This window comes from Hyalella azteca, unplaced genomic scaffold (genome assembly GCF_000764305.2).
Source record: "Hyalella azteca isolate HAZT.00-mixed unplaced genomic scaffold, Hazt_2.0.2 contig16209, whole genome shotgun sequence".
Taxonomy (NCBI): Eukaryota; Metazoa; Arthropoda; class Malacostraca; order Amphipoda; family Hyalellidae; genus Hyalella; species Hyalella azteca.
Window position 1 is genome coordinate 124,881 of NW_025946036.1, and position 18,932 is coordinate 143,812.

Here is an 18,932-nt window from a genome sequence, read left to right on the forward strand (position 1 = left end):
TAAGTTCATCAGCCAATCATTGACGGCCTTTCGAGCAAAATCCACCAATCATAGACAAGAAAATAGAGCGTAAGTACTTACGTTCACTTAACGAATTTTGAAAGTATGGCCCCGGGACTGCCGTCTCCACAGTGCAAACGCGGTCGTTGCAATGAAGCTTCCTCTTGCATGGCTTAAGTTTAAGTTCATCTAGATTCTCCATGCATGTAAATATTCTTAACTGCTATGTAGATACATGCCGTGCAATGGAGCAGGATTTTTAAGTAAAGTAAGTGGCATTAATTTTTTTAATTCAGTGCAATTTCCGTGTTTAAATTCCGCCATGATCCGAGTGAAGACAGCATATAAACTATGAGTAAATTTATAACTCCATAAACTATGCAATCGTGTCAGGAAACAGAGAATTATTATCGTTCTTGTGATATTTAATTAGTTAAATATATAGCTTCTGTAACTTCACCATTTCCTCAACATTATAGGCCTTGGAACTCGTTATTACTGAAATATGCAGCACTGCCAATCTTATTACAAGCATCTTTTGCTGCGTATTGAAACGCAGTAGACTGATCGAGATGAATCTAAGTTCTAATAAGTTTGCTTGTCACTTATAGCCAGATTACCTTTTGCCTAATATATGAATCAACAATTTCGGGCCTCAATTGAGGATAAATAGGATAAAAATATCAGGTAAGGATAAAAACGCGTGATGAATTTCTTCTTGGCCGAGCACAAGAATCGTTAAAATCCACGGATATTAGTTTCCACGTTTAAGTATCTCCTTAAGTTGAGTGTAAGTATCTGTAATAATATTCAAATTTTTGCTTCACTTATTGATCCTTAGCTGCGACTGCTGCCACTAATGGTTCTTTCTGTCACTGACAGCTACCTCTGCTACGGCCATCTGCCTACTATTATTGTTGTCGTAGTGGCTGATCCTTCTGCTGATGATCGATATTTTTAAATTCCCCTAAGGAGAATTTGAAAATTTAAATTTAAATTCTCCTAAGGAGAATTTAAAAATATCGCATCTAAACAGCATCTATGCTCTTTTTAATCAGTGCGATCACCTGAATTTAATTTCAATTCATTCGATCGTTCAAAAAGTCGCTTATCTTTGCCGTGCAGCTGCTTTGAAAAGATAAAATTGACCTCTTTTTGCACACATTAAGAAGAGCTGGTAAAATCGCTTGTACTTTCCTGGCATTAAGCCTTGCCCAGAGAAGTAGTATGGACCCTAGCAGGCAAAGACGTCTATGGCAGAGCTTGGTGCCTTTGTCGTCTGCTTCGGCGTTCTTCTGCCTTACTTTCAGTTGACATTTTGCTGAGGAACCCATGTGGGAAATCTTAGAAAATGTTTTGTGAACCCTATTGCTTGTAACTCAGATATCGTCCGCTATGCTGAGGCAAAATACGAATAAATTAATTCAATATATACCATGACTAAAAAGTGTCCTGTAAGCCCGTAACGCTTCATAAAAGTCATAAAACCTATACAATGACGTGATGTTATAATTTATAAATATGAGTATATACCAAAGAATAAAAGCGGGGTTGTCACTTCCACATGTGTTGTCAGAGCACAACGAAATCTTGATTCCATTTCTGTTGAAGGACGAGTAACAAAAGGGAAGGGTAACCTACTGCAGGGTTTTGGCAAAGGACCTGAATTGAGTTTATGTTCTATGCAGCTATTTTGCTAGGTTAGGTTGTTCGTTATGCCGCTGGGGTTTATGCAAGATGATTCATGTTATGAGCGAAGGCGATGTTAATGCTGCCTAGAATACCAGTTTGATTTTATGACTATTATAAATCAAAACAATGGAGGAAGATGCAAACAGCCACCACGAGTTGCCATAGCCTATAATGGCAATGTACAAGTTGAACTTTTCAGAAGCCAGGAATTAGTAAGCGACAATGAATTATTGTTGGGAAAATCAAGATGGAGTGGTAAAGTGAAAGAGTGTAGGTGGGAGTGTGATAAAGAGAAGAAATCGTGAGAGAGAGAAGCGAGTGGGAGTGTGATAAAGAGAAGAAATCGTGAGAGAGAAGCGAGTGGAAGTGTGATAAAGAGAAGAAATCGTGAGAGAGAGAAGCGAGTGAAAAGGTGATAAAGAGAAGAAATCGTGAGCGAGAGAAGCGAGTGAAAGGGTGATAAAGAGAAGAAATCGTGCTGGAAAGAAGCGAGTGGGAGTGTGATAAAGAGAAGAAATCGTGCGAGAGAGAAGCGAGTGGGAGTGTGATATTGAGAAGAAATCATGAGAGAGAGAAGCGAGTAGGAGTGTGATAAAGAGAAGAAAACGTGCGAGAGAGAAGCGAGTGGGAGTGTGATAAAGAGAAGAAATCATGAGAGAGAGAAGCGAGTGTGAGTGTGATAAAGAGAAGAAAAGGAGAAGCGAGTGGGAGTAATAAAGAGAAGATAAGATAAATAAATATAAAGAAGAAGCTAATAAAGAGAAGAAATCGTGAGACAAAGAGAAGCGAGTGTGAGTGTAGGCGCAGGAAGAGAGTAGGCCTGAGAATCGGCTGTCCCACGGCTTTAATGCGGCGCTGTGGAGACGGTGGCGGGTGTGGCATACGGCTCTTCCCTCAGGGGCTCCTCGCTTTAATGCGTGATTACGTGCATTCTTTGTGTTAGACTAACTTACGCTTAATTGCTAGAATATGGGCATTGTTTAACTTCCCTCAGCTCTCTCTACTTCAACTTAATCGCGATGGCGCGCATTGTTTGAGGTTCTTGCCTATATCAATTTATTGTCAACTTAACAGCGATGGTGCGCATTGTTTGGGTTCCTAAGGCTTCTATCAATTTAATGCCTTATTTCGGGCATTGTTTTTGTACCCGTGGGTATTCTCGCTTGAGTTTATGATGACGTGCGCGGTTTGTAGTTTCGGTAAATTTTAAAATTTAGTGCCTGGAAGTTCTTTGTTTCCTTACACGCTCAGTGCGCGCTGGGTCTGGTCTGGGGCCATACTTTCAAAACTTGCTAAGTGAACGTAAGTAGTTACGCTCTTTTTCTTGTCTATGATTGGTGGATTTTGCTTGAAAGGCCGTCAATGATTGGCTGATGAACTTACTATCTCTTAACTTTTTTCGAAGGTATAGGCCCTGGTCTTAAGTTTAACGTTTAACAGCGTCAACTTGGCTTCTTAGAGCGTGTAACTCTTCTGTTGCCCATCCGTACAAAGTGTCTATTAGAAAACAGTTACGGTTTCCCCGGCTCCGGCTCATGGGATGAGGCAATCGCTGCTAGATGTGCACTGTTGCTATTGTTTTTCAGCGACTGGCTTGTAGTAGTGAGAAAAAATATATAATTGTTATTTGCAGTCGAATCTCATGTTCTTCATAAGCATGTCAGAGTTCTTAAAGTTTTAACATCTTGTCCGTCATTTATATACAATCGATTCAGATGAATCTCGAGTGTAAGTGATGCATTCTGTGACTTCACAAGAATGGCTGATTAAAACCACCGCTCATAGATGTTTGAACACTATAGCTGTCACTGTGTATCGAAAAATGTGATTCTAAGTTTTTTTTAGTTTTAACTTGATTCTCATCATGTAATTTCGTACCTATTTGGATCGAATTGTTATCTCCGACTGCACAATTCCGGACATGTATTAAAAAATTTACTTTACACATTTCTTGGTCAAAATATGGAATAATCTGCAAAATGAAGTTTCGTGCATGTCTTAATGTCGCATACATCAGTCAAAATTAAAATTAAACTTTCAAAAAACATACTAATAAACATGCATGATATTAACTTCTCTTTAAGTATTCGCGAGAACTGTTCACTACAGGAAGAATATGGAGTGCCACGAGCAACCTGATTTTATACAGAAAAAAGTCCGTGTAGTAGCTTAGCTCTCCTGAAAAATGAAAAAAACACGAATTACTTTGTATCTTAGAGAGAAGAGAGTAACGAGTGTGTTGGTTATACATGTTTAGAGGAACGAGAGCCGTCTGTAACTTGGTTCTCCAGAAAAGCCTGACCACGATTTGCCTTGTTCTCCAGCAGAAGAAGAAGAGGCCAATTTTCCTGGTTCTCAAAAAGAGGGAGAGGCCGCGGTTTCCTCGGTACAAAACATAAAAGGCCACAGATATATTGGTTCTCCAGATGAAGGACAGGCCACGATATGCTCGGTTCTCCCGATGAAGGACAGGCCACGATATGCTTTGAATCTCCAGATGAAGGACAGGCCGCGTTTTGCTCGGTTCTCCCGATGATGGACAGGCCACGTTTTGCTCGGTTCTCGAGGACCGCGCAGGGTGCAAGCGGTCGGCTATTTGTCTGCGGCTGCTGCTGCTGGCATGTTTTGTCGCTCAGCCAAACGTTTTGTAATCCTGCATGTAACGATTCAGCGGCACAGACTTTAAAATTCTGGCTCTAAACTTTTATGTCTTTTGTTACACTTAGAGGTCTGTCCTCAAATCTTTTCAGATATCGCCGTATAAATTTAAGTCTTAGCAGGATTACGAAGCTTGTATATTTTCATCGGATTTCTGAAGTTAGCTCACGCCTGAAGTTTTGATCCAATAGGAAATCTGACTGTTGAGATTATTTTTTTAATAATATGAAATATAAAGATTGGCAGAATATTTTATGATTTTTTAAAATTGATGCCAAAGTAGCTAAGTCCGGTTGAAATAGCAGCTCCTTTTCTTATCTATGCAAAGTCACCAACTGCCGCTGACACTCTAATCCCGAATTCAATGCTTGAGATCTATAGTTAAAATCCTTTATTTTCTCCAGTAAAATAATCCATTCTATTGGCGCACCCCATGTGTGATCTCTGGATAAGAAATAAAATTGAATGTTCATTTTAACCTCGCTTCCCTTTATAACTGTTCTACATACTTGCGTATACGGACTGGAAATGTCCTGTTTGTTTTTTTTTAAATGATTCACATGCAGTTTTCCATGTGATGAATTGAACTTAATTAGGAGAGAAAACTCGTTTATTCTTTGTAAAGTTTGCCTCGCTTAAAGTACTAAGGTTAAGGCCGGCACTCAGCAATGAACAATTTGGACAGTCATTCAACGTCCACTTGCTTAGCATTGCAAACGATTCATTAAGACTTTGACGGCCGCTCTGTGCAACTTATTATCCCTCTGATGNTTGGACACAATGACGTAACTGACAACGATAACTTTAACAATTCTCAGTAGCGTCGTTGTTGTTTGTTCCTGAATTGAATCTCCGGAAAGCATTCTAATGGGTAAAATTGGGTACTTATTTTATTATATTTGGCCATCCAGCTCCCCAAACGCTGGATTAAACTTGCAAAAAAAATCCTAAGCTCAAAAAGTTCCAAAGTTCAATGTTCGTATAACATTATACACCTCTTTCAGCGCTGTAACGCATGTCAAAATCCATGGTGTTTCCGCATGCCTAAAAAAACGTAACATTTAAACATTCTTTACGATGGCAGCAAATGGAGCAGGAAGTGGACGACGAGAACAAGCCCATAGACTTGAGCTGGCCGGACACGTGTCGTAAGCGCCTCACGTATCTCTTCGTGGCGCCCATTATCCTCCCGCTCTGGGTCACCATGCCTGACACCATTCCAATGTCATGAATATTTCTGTAGTGTATATTTTTAATTCCTACGGTTTTCGTATATTCTTCTTTCGTTTGAATAGTTTTTTTTGCATAAGAATTTCGGTCAATTTTGATGACAACATTTTTATCTCTCAGTGGTCGGCTTCTGTAGCGAAGTCAGTATGGCTGATAAAGTTTCTGCTTCCCTCAGTGCTCGACTGAGAACCAAAGTCAGAGGTTTCTAACCGTTCTAACTGTTCAACTTGTAAGTTGTCTCTGGGGCCATACTTCCAAAATTCGCTAAGTGAACGTAAGTACTTACGCTCTATTTTCTTGTCTATGATTGCTGGATTTTGCTTGAAAGGCCGTCAATGATTGGCCGATGAACTTACGATCTCTTAACTTTTTTTTAAAGTATGGGCCCAGGAATGGTGAAAACTTCTTCGTGGTGATAAACGTCCCCCGCAGCATCATCCTTGCGAAAGTCAGAGATAGTTAACAGAGAGCATTCAATTAGAGCATCCGGGCCCTTGATTTCTCTTAAATTGACTTATGTTATCTGGGCAGGCAAACGCTTCTTCGTGGTTACCTTCTTCGGCAGCATCATCTGGATCGCCATATTCTCTTACCTGATGGTCTGGTGGGCCTCCACTGTGGGCGACGTCATCGGTATCCCTGCTCCGGTGCGCTCACTAAAATCTTTCTTAAATTCTGCACAGATTCTTATCGACGTAAAATTTAGTTCCATAAGATTTCTCATATGTACTTGTGGAGTCAATTATTCAACCGTAATAAATAATAAGCTCAGATAGTTTCGCATAACTTTCATCATATTCATTTAAATTTTGTATTTCTGATGTATTACGCAGACTTATTCTCGCGTTTAATATATTCATATATGAACATTAAATTAGCTGCCTAGCACGATTTTTGATCTTCAATTTATGGAGTAACTCTCGTGCAGGTAATGGGACTGACTATCCTCGCTGCCGGCACGTCGGTACCAGATCTTATCACGTCCGTCATCGTCGCAAGGAAAGGTTTTGGAAGCAACATCTTCGACGTGTGTGTGGGGTGAGATACTCTCCCTTTGATATCTTCGTCTGTTGGTAGCAACATCTTCGACGTGTGTGTGGGGTGAGACTCTCTTCCTTTAATGTCTTCGTCTGTTGGTAGCAACATCTTCGACGTGTGTGTGGGGTGAGCTGTTCTTCCTTTGATATCTTCGTCTGTTGGTAGCAACATCTTCGACGTTGCTACCTTCGTCGCTCTTTCTTCGAGACAAAGCCACGATCTTGTCTGGCTTGTGTTGCCGATGTAGAAAAATGATATCACTTATTTCCCATTTTGTAATGTATCACTATACGATTTAATTCTATTATCATAATATTTCTTTTGAAATTAACGAATAAAATAATTCTATAGATAACGTATAGAAAAATAGTTCTTCAATTCGTCCACATAATTTCAAATATCCTTGCATTTCAATGGATTTTGAATTTTCTTCTGGACTCCAACATTTTTCTAAACTAGTAGCTTTCGAGTGTATTCGAAGAGAAACTCGGGTGTTCAGACTGTAACTTAAATACCGTATGCATTTTAAATCAAATAATTACATTCCTATTATTTTATTGATCAACAATGCGATTTTATCGGAAATTAACGTATTAAATAGATATGCTTAACGAACTATATCTGCTGTAAGGAATTGCTTATAACATTTTGAACTCTTTATCTCAAGTATGAGCGCGTATATCTATTTTGCTCAAAGAATCTAAGTATCATATGAGTGATTTGCAAGTATGTGGTTATGTTCTGGAGAAGGATTTACGATGAGAAAACGATAAGGAATCAGCGTGATGGTGAAAACCAATGAAGAAGTATTACGGTATGCGGGAACAGCTATTAATTATTATTTTACTATTAGCATCAACGTTTGTGGGAGCGAATATTAATCAATTTCAATTTACCGATTAGCATCAAGATGTGAGTAAATGATGAAGTAACAGTGTGATCATCTGATGTAGTTTAATCATATTTTAATCATATTTGCTTGTCTCTCAGGCTGCCAGTGCCGTGGCTCATCAGCGCCCTCGTTGACGTCATCAAGAACTTCATAAATAAGAAGGACAGTCCGTTCCACATCACGCCCATCTATGTCAAATCTGGTCAGTTAGTTGCTGAATTTTTCCCAACGATTAATGAGAACTCTATCTAAATTCAATGTATCTACAGTTCATTTCCTTACAGTTCCGTTTTCATTGAAGATATGGTAAATATACTTGGCGTTTTCTTTGTTTTTAAATCGTTGGAGAATTTGCGATATAAATTTACTAATGATATGAATATTTGTGAATTTCTAACGAATGATTCACAATTCAAATTTGCAAAGTCCAGACGTTATTGTCATTCATGTTGTTCTAGAGAATCCTGGAAGATTATCATTAAATATTGTATATTTTTTCGGAGACTTTGAATGTCATGCATTTTTTATGTCGTAGCTAACGAAAATGCGTCATAAGCTACTATTATAAATGAAATGAAGGTAATCATGACGTTGAGAGAAGTAATTGGATGTCTCAGAATTTTCACAGCTAGCTGCGGGTCTAAAACACACAGCTCTGTGCTCTATTTCGATTATCTAAACAGCTCAGCCCTTCATTAGACAGGTGAAAAAGTTGAGATTTTTCGTTAAAATTAATGAAAGTTTGATCCAGGCACAGTTACAAATCATCCATTATCGCAAATGCTCCGTAAGTCATGGACTTACGGAACATCTAGCATTGCATATTGAATTTCTGAATGCAGAGCGAAGTATTCAGCTACAAGTGCAACGTATTTCATGTGGAACGAATGCAACTACAAAATAACAATTAATTTACGTTACTTACAGATGGCATCGCGTGCTCCGTGATGCTGCTGTTCTCCATGCTCATGTTCGTCATCATCTCGATCGCTGTGAGCAAATGGAAGATGTCCAAGGGATTAGGTGTCTTCATGTTCGTACTTTACTTCATCTTCGTTGCTGTGTCGCTGCTTCTTAGCTACGGCAAGATTACCTGCCCAATATAAGCGTTAACTTTACCACACTTCGACGAAATGGGACGCTACTCGACGCTCGGTTGTTGAGGGTTGATACCGAGCGGCCAACCTTTTTGTGGTTTCTGAGGGGGGCTTTTGATGGTTTACTGATGCACACCATCGAGTTCTAAGTATTTTATTCTAAAATCATGGAGCTCTCAGCATTTTATCTAAAACCATGGAGCTCCGAGAGTTTCACTGTTAAGGAATTCTCTTATTGTTAGGACGACATATCTTCGTGAGAGGCAATCCAAGTTGTCAGTTGAGATCAAAGTAGTCAGAAATTTACCTGCTAGAGGATCATTGGACATTAGATCTTTGTTAACACCGCAATGAAATGATTAATAGTTTATTTCAGTATCATGTAATCATTGTTTTTCACTTGTTTCTATAGTTTATTCGGGTATCTCAGGTAATTTAGTTTATTGTACACGGTAGTAAATATTTCTTTACTTCACCACAGACGTCATCGTTAGAAATTGTATGAATTAGCGGCCAAGTCTGGCACAACCATGCACAAATATAGGCGTCTATAAGGTCTTATGTATTTAGGTGGGATATTGCCGTACCCTGAATTTACCTTATATGTGAAATTAATTATTAGTGCATATTAGAAGATCTTCGTATATTTATAGTAGAGCCCTTCATTTAAATAATTAAACTTTAAAAGAGTTCTAAATATAAATAGCATTCTTTTTTTAAATATAAATGGCATTCTTGCTTTTTAAAAATACATGGAAACCTCGATCGTATTGCATATGATAGCAGATGTGAGTTTCACTTTATATATTATTTTTATAGGTTAGTGAATGTTACTTCACTGGAGTGCGGTTAAAACTTATAACTCTGCTGTGACCGCATGCTTTCGCTTTTCTGAGACAAGCAAGGAACAAACTAACGTGCACGCAGAGTTTTTTTTTAATATATACGGATGAAAATGTGTTGCTTCACTAGATTTTTTTGTCTCTTGCTCCTATTTCTGCTCTAGCATATAGAGATCTATCTACTACCTTCAGCTAGCTTCTAGTGTTTTTATAGAAGTATCTACGTGAAGTGGAAGTTACTGCTGTTACTAAGATATTACTGATTACGTAGTAAACTATTACTATCTAGAAACTTTAAAGTCTCTTGTTGTTCGTGATGTATGCATTATTCTAATATATTTAATAACGCATTCATGTAGCACGCGAAGATAAGTACACTTGCTTAGCTCAATGGCAGCCAGCGGCGGTACCACGCACTCATACAAACGAAAGAAACTTTCTTCAGATATCAATGCATTCTCTGCAATTATGTGGGTCACTCTGACCCACTTTGTCCCGGGAATGTGGTATATAAATTATATATGCAGAAAGTGCGTCACTATTTGGACAAAATGACCACTTCATTTTTCTGAATGATCTTCCAAGAAATTTGGTTTTATGTCGCCCAATTGATTGGGATCAACCTCGCGTCGCTTGAAATATCTTCTCAGATTACAAACTTAGCGTATCGTTAAAATACTATTCAAAACTCATTCAAGTTAATGAATTAAGCGTTCGCCTTGCAGAAATAAAAAACTTGGACTCGACTAACTGGATTTCCAAAGCACGGAAGCGAAGTGTTTCAGGAAAATTTTTTGACGCATTGTTGCACAGTTTTTCTGCTGTCCCAAAGACAAAAAAACACATCGCCAGATCTGAGGCTCACTTTTTGTAGGAACATATGCTGTGCAATTCTCCTTTTATAGACATCGTCAACGAATTAATCTATTCCTAATACTTTTTTTAAGGAAGAATATATCGACAAAATATGAAAGAATATCAAGGCCGACCATGCATAAAAAAATTAGATCAGTACTCACTGCAGTATGTGACAGAAAGCGCATTTTCTCATGTCCGTCCGTCCGTCACGGACGGACGGACACACGGAGGGACGGACGGACATGACGAGCACAATAGCGCCTTTTTTCCATAAATGAGAAAATGTGCTAAAAAGTGAGGCCGTGACCGCTTACTCGACCTCTTTCACTGCATTGTCTATGAAGAAAGCAATATCTATGATCTCTATAGCGCCCAATAGGCCTTTTATCTAAAGGCTTAGAGTAGTAGTCGGCATGTGCTATTTTGATATCGTACGCAAAATGCTGTTGTAGGCTGTAGTGAATTCTTTGTCAGAACTCTTCGCTACATTCCGCGTATAACTAGCAAGTCTTTTGACGTGGATTGCTTACTCCTGAGCTTGCGACAGCTTTCAGTAATCCAGGGCCTATACTTTCAAAAAAAGTTAAGAGATCATAAGTTCATCAGCCAATCATTGACGGCTTTGCAAGCAAAATCCAGCAATGATAGACCAGAAAATAGAGCGTAAGTACTTACGTTCACTTAGCGAGGTATGAAAGTATATATGAACCTTTACTTTCAAAAAAAGTTAAGAGATCGTAAGTTCATCAGCCAATCATTGACGGCTTTTCAAGCAAAATCCAGCAATGATAGACGAGAAAATAGAGCGTAAGTACTTACGTTAACTTAGCGAGTTTTGAAAGTATATGGCCTCTGGTCCATAACAACGCGTTGTTAACCAAATAAACAATTCTGTTCCAAGAAACAACCTCACGAACCCCAGCGCGTCCGAATGATAAAATAACTAACGTGAACTTTATCTCGTGGTCCTGTCAGATTAACAAGATGTTGTTCGATGTTGTTGCAAGTATTAACACTGAGCTTGTCACGCTGTATGTCATGCAGCAGACATCATCGTCATGCACTTTTTTCTTGTGTAATTTTACTCGCAACTGGGGGCAGCCTCGGTGTCTGATGTGCTTGTACACAGGGACAATAGTGGCAGAAAGTAAAACTTTCAAAAACTTACCACCACTATTTACCGTGCTAGTGGCCTAGTGTATTGGCACTACTGGCTGTGGGTGCCCAGTAACTAACCCATGCCGGAAGCATGATAATTCGTGGCAGTTTGCATCTGAAAGTTGTACTGGCCGCCACTACTGTCCCCGTGTAAAGGCACTTTTAGCTCCCAGATTGCGAAGTTACTAACGCTGTCCTGCATGCCTCATGCAAGAAATGTTGCTCAAATGTTCCATTTTCTGCAGTTGTCCCCTGAAAAGTAAGGACTTAGTCGGTCTTCCTTAATAAACTTGATTTCGCTGCTCCATATTTCCCTCTAGATGTCTTCATTGTCATCTGCATCGCTGGCTTGCTCGTGTTTTGACTCTCTGTTTAAAATTACTGAACATTCCTCTACATTTTCTGTACAAATTTTATTCTCGCCGTATTTGCGCTAATTCGTCTACTGTGTTCTCTCTGAAACTGTATCTTGTTGATCTTTTGTCATAGCCGCTGCTGTTGTTTCCAAGTGATATTTAAAAAATAGCTTATATTTATTGAGAGTTTATTGTTAATGTTGCTGTTATTACCATTGCTATGCGTTGTTTAATGCACCGTCGAGTCTGGCTTATACATGGGACTGCACTGCATGCAGTGAGAGTGACGTGAAGATGGTGACTGTACAGATGATGTGCAGCAGCGGTGAGGCAGGCTGTGAGGCAGGCTGTGCAGCAGCTGTGAGGCAGGCTGTACAGCAGCTGTGAGGCAGCTGTGCAGCAGCTGTGAGGCAGGCTGTGCAGCAGCTGTGAGGCAGCTGTGAGGCAGGCTGTGCAGCAGCTGTGAGGCAGGCTCTGCAGCAGCTGTGAGGCAGGCTGTGCAACAGCTGTGCAGCAGCTGTGAGGCAGGCTGTACAGCAGCTGTGCAGCAGCTGTACAGCAGCATTAGTCTTGTGCTGTGACCACCTCCAGTCGTGCGGACGAGAAGCCCAAAGTTCAGACAGCGTATGCCTTGTGTTGCTTCGCGTTAAGTGTTGTAGAATGTTGTAGATTTTCGCATTTATAGTTTCTGGAAAGTAGCTTTAGGCTACTTTTCCGGCTTTATTATGCCGTTCCATACTAACTTTATATGCAATGAGACCTATAAAAACTGCTTCAAATGTGTTGAAAACTAATAACGCTGATGAGATGCATCGTCAGAGGCTTTCTCATCGTGCCAAATTCTGCCGTGTTAATTAAACATGCCTTGTCTAATGCGTTGCTTCACTTGCCCAATCCGATGCCGTAATTTTTACAGTTTTGGACGTGCCAGTCACCGTCTTTGAGAACGAGTTTTACGGAAATGAACGTAAAATAAATTAATTAATTACTTATAACCATAGTTTCTTTATCTTGTTAGCTAAAAGATCGGTACTTGTTTGAAAATTCATCGTATTTATACTTTGAAATTGATTTTATATACGGGTGGCGTTCAACTACCTCATGATAGTCAAAATTATCAAAAAATACTCTCATTAAATTACGTACTCCAGCCCTTCACGAAATGGTATAAGCCGTGCATTTCATGATGAAAAATTCTGCGCATAACGCTTTAGATTTCTACATATAATTTTCTATATCTATAACTATAGATTGTTTTTTTGGTGCAAAGTTTTTTCGTGCTCGCTTCATCATTTATTATTCTACGTTTTCTACTTCTCTTTATAAACTACTGCTTTTAGCTGCCTGCTGTTGACGTTTCTTTGTTGTGTATTGTGAATCACAGCGGTAATTAGCATTACTGCCTTTTATTGTTCTATTATGCAGCAAATGACTACATTTATTCTAAATAGAAACGTTACATTGTTTAAATTGCTGTAAGGCTTCTTTAATCCTCTATGCTGTACTCAATTGTTAGATTTATAAGACGTGTACCATATTAAGAGATTATCTTAACATCGTAAAGCTGAGTGCAGTTTGTATGGCAAGTCTGGCTGTACATGCGGTAGCCGTGGACTTCTTAGGTGAACAAATAAAAGTTCAGTTTCAGGCTTCATGATTTTATTAAACTCTTCTTTGTAAGTGTAGATGAAGGTTAAAACTTAGCTCTGTTTATCCAACCATTATAATTGTAATTTGAAGTCGTTATATCAAGTGATAGATATAATTATTAACTTTGTTTACTTGTTAACGTTATTTAATTGTTAGAACAATTAAATGTTGTACAGCATACAACATTTAATTGTTCTAACAATTAAATAACGTTAACTGATAATGTTGAATACCTTCCACTAGCAGAAATCGTTCATTCAAAGCATTTTCTAAGGCGGTAAACTTACGGAAGTCGCTTGTGAAAAATGTGAATCCATTTACTTTACAATATAAATTCAAACCTCAACTCCAGGCATCTTGATTATAATTCAGCATAATACTATTTCTAATTCAGCTTGATTATTTTATTTTTTAAATCTCCATTTAATTCTTCTGAACGATCTACTGCAACAACACAATAATGTACGATCATAAATCAGGTTGAAAATCAACGTAATTTTCTCGCTGCCTCCCATGCAGCAGCCGTTCGTGCCAATTCATTATAACATTTCCAGCCTCATTTAGTTTCCACAGTCAAATCTTATTATTATTTTATATAAAAATATTTTAGATTGTGTCTGCATGCAAAGTTGACCGCCATTACCCGCTTTATACTCGGTGTTGTCCACTTAATCTAAAAATTTAAGATTACTCGTTTCTAGAACGGCGAACGAATGTTATTATAAATTAATTATATTCTATTTCTGAACGTTCTATTGTACAGAAAGTAATTGTAATTTTATGAGATGTATATGCGTAGATGTAATGAATTGTGAAGGCAGAAGTCTTTTTCTGAAGTGAAGTTTCTCCCTTCAGTTCGAGTATTTATGTCAACGAATATGAACTGTTGCGAAGGAATTCATAAGTGACTCAGACTTGGTTACACTGTTAGAAAAATTCCCGTTAACGGTATTACCGGCGTTTCATTGGCCGGTAGGCACGTGCAAAGAAACACCGTGTCGTCGTTTTTATTCTAATTTAACACTAGGAATCCGTAAAACGACTGATAAAAACGGCGAGACGGTTTATTTTAACGGGGCGACCGGCCACTAGAACGCCTTTGGGACCGTTTTTTCACCGTTTTTTCTAACAGTGATATATGGTTACTCGGTGAAGTAATTTAATGGTTGCCGTTGAGTTCGGGTAACCGGAATACCGGACGAGTCTTTCTGTTACCGATGTTCTCGAGATTATTAATGAAATAATTGGACATTATCTTCCTGGAAACAATTCAATCTCAAGCACTGCATCAATTTGCAGGGAAATAAATTGTGAATCATTTTGGTGATGACATGCATCTGTATAGAAAAATTACTCTACCTGCACGATACTTTAGTAGAATTTTTGCTCCATTTTAATTATGGTTTTGCAACATATTAAAGTCAAACAAATTAGGATCCTTGGGTCCTAATGTTGTTTATGATAAATCGTAATAAAGTCCATACATTTGGATAAATGAGGACTTGGAATTGTCATTTCACTAAGAATATTGATGAAACCGATAAAGATATTAACTTCTACTTACGTTTTTGTTTACTGAATTCACCTGTCGGTAATTACCTGCTGCAATACTTACAGTCCGATACTTATGACAGTTGTACGGAATAAGTGCCATGAAATACCGCACTTAGTTTCTCTGAAAGCCAATCACTAAGACGAAATTCGTCAGAAATCTTAGAAACATCTGAAAAGCGCCTAGAACTATCTTGATAATCTAGTTATAGATGAGTAGCTAGTAGTGATGGTTACTTACTGGTGTCATGTGCGATATCTTCTACTTCTTCCTCTGGTTCTTGTTCCTGTCTTGTGTCTTCATTTTCAAGTCGTTAATCTTCTATGTTTGAATTTACGAATCTTGACTAGTTCTCAATTCTAGATCTACGTCTTGGTTAAGCTTGTATCGTTAAGTCGGCGTGATGCGCTCACCATTTGGCATTTTTAAAGGAAACAAAATAAACTTAATCGAGTTAACCAACATTTAAACAGACTGAATTATTTCCATATTCGCTTCACAAAGCTCGATCTAAGGGAACCGCATAGCTGCTATCGAGTGGATCTCAACAAGCTTTACGTGGGTGCGCTCTAGGGGGACCATTTTGGATCAATTTTTTGTCGTTAAGTAGCTCGTTTATTCCATAAGAAGTCTAAGTCTAGTCAGTAAAGTTTGTACTCTGTTCAACTTCTTAAGGTCTCTACATTCGCTTGCCATTTTATTATTATTTTTTTTTTTTCAGAGATCGTGACCGCAACGCGTGTGTGTTTTTTAGACAATGTTTTCTCCAATTAGGGTTTTTTATTAATAAACTCAACTTTTTGTTATCTTATTAGTGATACATTTTATTGTAGCAAAACTAATTGCTCTTTTGGGTTAAAATAATTGAAGAGTATCTATGAGCTTGGCTTTGAAACAGAATTACGAAATAATTTTTCTGCTAGAGCTGTCCGTGGATGGTAGCATGGCTCGTTTCTCCCAATAAAGTACTCTATATACTCATTAGTTGTAGTTTATAGATTTTTCAATCTGAAAACAACGACAACATAGATTCTTCAAGACAAACATACCCATTATTATTATTTATTTTTATTACGAGAAATTCTGTACTGCTCATCACCAGCGTTTTCTGTACCGCTCTTCACCAGCATCAAACGACGTTTTAAATTCTCAGTGGTAATCTTCCAAGAAAATGATAATAAAACATCACAGTTAAATTGATTATTAGCGTTTAATTCAGAGTATTTATGCTGAATGTTCATGCAGCTTGCGATTGCACTCGCAATCACCAACTCGATCGCTGCGAGGCGAAATCCCTATCAGGCTTCCGTATTAATATTGGTATTCAATTTGCTGACAGAATAATAAAGACGCATTGTTGGCAAGTGTCATCAAGTGTATTTTAGTTACTATTTTCATCGGCAATTCATAGTTGATGACCGTTACTTCAAAGTGGCTTGGTGCCTCCTTAAATGATTTCTTTCAAATTACGTTCCGATATTTGATTAGAACACTGATGCTTGTACAAATTTTCAGTAACAGCAAAAATGTCCGTTTGGCAGATTTGATAAATTTATCGGAACATAGAGTCCTACTCCACAAATATGAGACCCGTTTTGCGTGTGGTAAAGGGCGATTGTTTAGGCAGGGATACCTATTATTTAAACATATTCTCCTAGTCTTAACTCTTGTTTTTTTTTCAATAACATTACCTCGTAGTTGCTTTTTATTTATACACATTCTCCTAGTCTTAACTCTTCTTTTTTTTCAATGACATTACCTCGAAGTTGTTTTTTATTTATACACATTCTCATAGTCTTAACTCTTATTTTTTTCAATGACATTAGCTCGTGGGTGCTTATTGACTGGAATTGACACTTTACTCAGTCAACTCAACCAATCTCACTCGTAAAATTAATTTGTTTAGTAATTTTGTTTACTGTACTTCAAGTAGGTGTTTCAGTTGCCGAAAAGTCTTTGGTCCGCTCGCTCGACCTCCACTCAGCGTCTTTCGAACGGCCGATGCCGAGACCCGGATGGATTTAGTGAAGCACCATAATAAATCATCAATAAATCAATTATTATTATTTATTCATTAATGAATGGTGTCGTTATTTATCATCTTGGATACGTTCACTGACAAAACTTGGCAGGAGAAAATACCATGAATTAACGCAAAGTCGATAGGATGAATTTAATTTTCAAGTTACCCAAATAAATTGCATGGGTTTGAACCCGATTGGACTTTGCGTCAGCAAAAATTCGGGTCTGTCTTCATCGGATGGTTATCGTTATTTATTGTTAAGCATGGGCACTTTTGCAGCCACCAAATTACTAAATATATTGAAATATTATGTAAATTCCCTGATATTTAGTAACATAGTTAAACCAAGGTTACTAAACTTTCTCTTATGACTCGACCCCCAACAAAATTTTCATCTCACCTCAGGTATTCTATAGAAATCGCGCTACGAACGAATCCAGATAACTAATTTAAATTGCTGTACTACGAAAAAAGCACACCAACGAATAAGAGCAACGGGATACGAGCGTCCCCTTGTATAGACAGCTTATTTGAACCTATTTTGAACCCCATTTGAACCCCATTTCGCAAGTGTCCACGCCCCTGACGTCGCCGCGCTATGTGTAGGCAGTTTCGTAACCGCCTCCTGGGTCTAAAATTTTATTGCTTACCCTAGCCTGGGCTCAGTCGTCTTCAGCGGATTGTTTGACTGCAAACAGCAGCCTAAAATGTACATTAGCTCTCCAATAAACTATTAATTAGACAAAGGCTTTTATTTCCCTTATTTCCAAAGAGAAGCAAAATCCACTTTTCAGTTTCGAAACCTGTATTGCCACCGGGCAATGATTCTCCAGCGCGTAGCATCACTATTAATTCTTTAACCAGTGATTGCACACACTAATTTTTTTAGGCTTACGCTCGTCGCAGCTATTAAGATTTTTATTATTATTTATAATTATTATTCATCAATATTGAAATGATTGCTCGAAGGCCGAGAAATATCTTCACGACCAAAAAATATCTCATAACTACTGGATTCATTTAATTGGAAATTTGTACACAAATCGCTGGTGCTCCAGAAGGCCTCGCGCATGTGGTTAATTTTTATTATTGTCAAGGTTGATTCAATGAATACGATTGCAATACAGTTGATTTTATGGTGCAGTGACCTAATTTGGCATCTTATCATATTTATTATTGTTCCCGACATCACTTGCTTTGTTAACGCTCCTAACATGGATGTTACCCGAATTGGTCCATTGTTAGTTTCGAAACTTTTTCTCTTTGCCGATAGGAAAATATATTGTTCGTGACTGTGGTTGTTGGTAGAAGCCGGTATCCTGAGAGACTGTTGTGGTTAATCGAAGAAATGAGAACGCTGCATAGGCCGGCTTTATTTTTCTTTGTAATACTTAGAATAGAATAGAAGTGTCGGCACTGAAGAAATAGGCCCATGGCCTATTAGTAACATACTTCTTATTAATAACATAGTAAATACTTCTACTGTTCTACTTCATTCACAAGTTTGACCACTTTACGAGATGTTCAATGAATAATAGTTGTACATGAAAAAAATGTTATTTTTCATTGAAAATGAGAACGCTGCATAGATCAGCTGTATATTTCTTTTTGATACTTCTACTTCGTTCACAAGTTAGACCACTTTACGAGGTGCTCGATGAATAATAGTTGTTATTTTTTATTGAAATAAATTATCACATGAGCCAGTAAAACATTATAACGTGTGCGCGATGTCGAAGACATAAAAAATTCCAAAAAATAAATGAAAGCAGAATGCAGCAATGACTTTGTATGCGGTATTTAACCGAAATCTTTTCGATTTTTATGAGGATATTTCTTAGCCACATACAGTGATAGTAAAATCCATGGTTGAGCCATGGGTTGTC

General features: G+C 38.1%; 2 protein-coding genes across 2 annotated transcripts in view; both read left to right on the forward strand.

Moving 5' to 3' along the window:
* LOC108680345 (sodium/potassium/calcium exchanger Nckx30C) overlaps nt 1–5,581 on the forward strand; it is a 68,426-nt gene extending 62,845 nt beyond the window's left edge. The window contains exon 6 of the mRNA XM_047884793.1: nt 5,435–5,581. Within this exon, the coding sequence (XP_047740749.1) occupies nt 5,435–5,581 (147 nt within the window). The remainder of the gene's footprint in view (nt 1–5,434) is intronic.
* Nucleotides 5,582–6,115: 534 nt separating this feature from the next.
* Nucleotides 6,116–9,287, forward strand: LOC108680346 (sodium/potassium/calcium exchanger 2). Its single transcript, XM_047884796.1, has 5 exons — nt 6,116–6,227; nt 6,509–6,611; nt 6,687–6,744; nt 7,609–7,712; nt 8,438–9,287. Exons 1-5 carry the CDS (start codon nt 6,177–6,179, stop codon nt 8,614–8,616), a joined length of 495 nt encoding a protein of 164 aa, XP_047740752.1. The 5' UTR covers nt 6,116–6,176; the 3' UTR covers nt 8,617–9,287.
* The last annotated feature ends 9,645 nt before the right edge of the window (nt 9,288–18,932 follow it).

What these genes read in the sequence shown, in the direction of transcription:
- LOC108680346 (XM_047884796.1), top strand. Translation starts at nt 6,177, where the DNA reads ATGGTCTGGTGGGCCTCCACTGTGGGCGACGTCATCGGTATCCCTGCT. An exon ending in AAGCAACATCTTCGACGTGT is followed by an intron (nt 6,612 to 6,686) that starts GTGTGGGGTGAG and finishes GTGTGGGGTGAG; the next exon opens with ACTCTCTTCCTTTAATGTCT. An exon ending in ATCTTCGACGTGTGTGTGGG is followed by an intron (nt 6,745 to 7,608) that starts GTGAGCTGTTCT and finishes CTTGTCTCTCAG; the next exon opens with GCTGCCAGTGCCGTGGCTCA.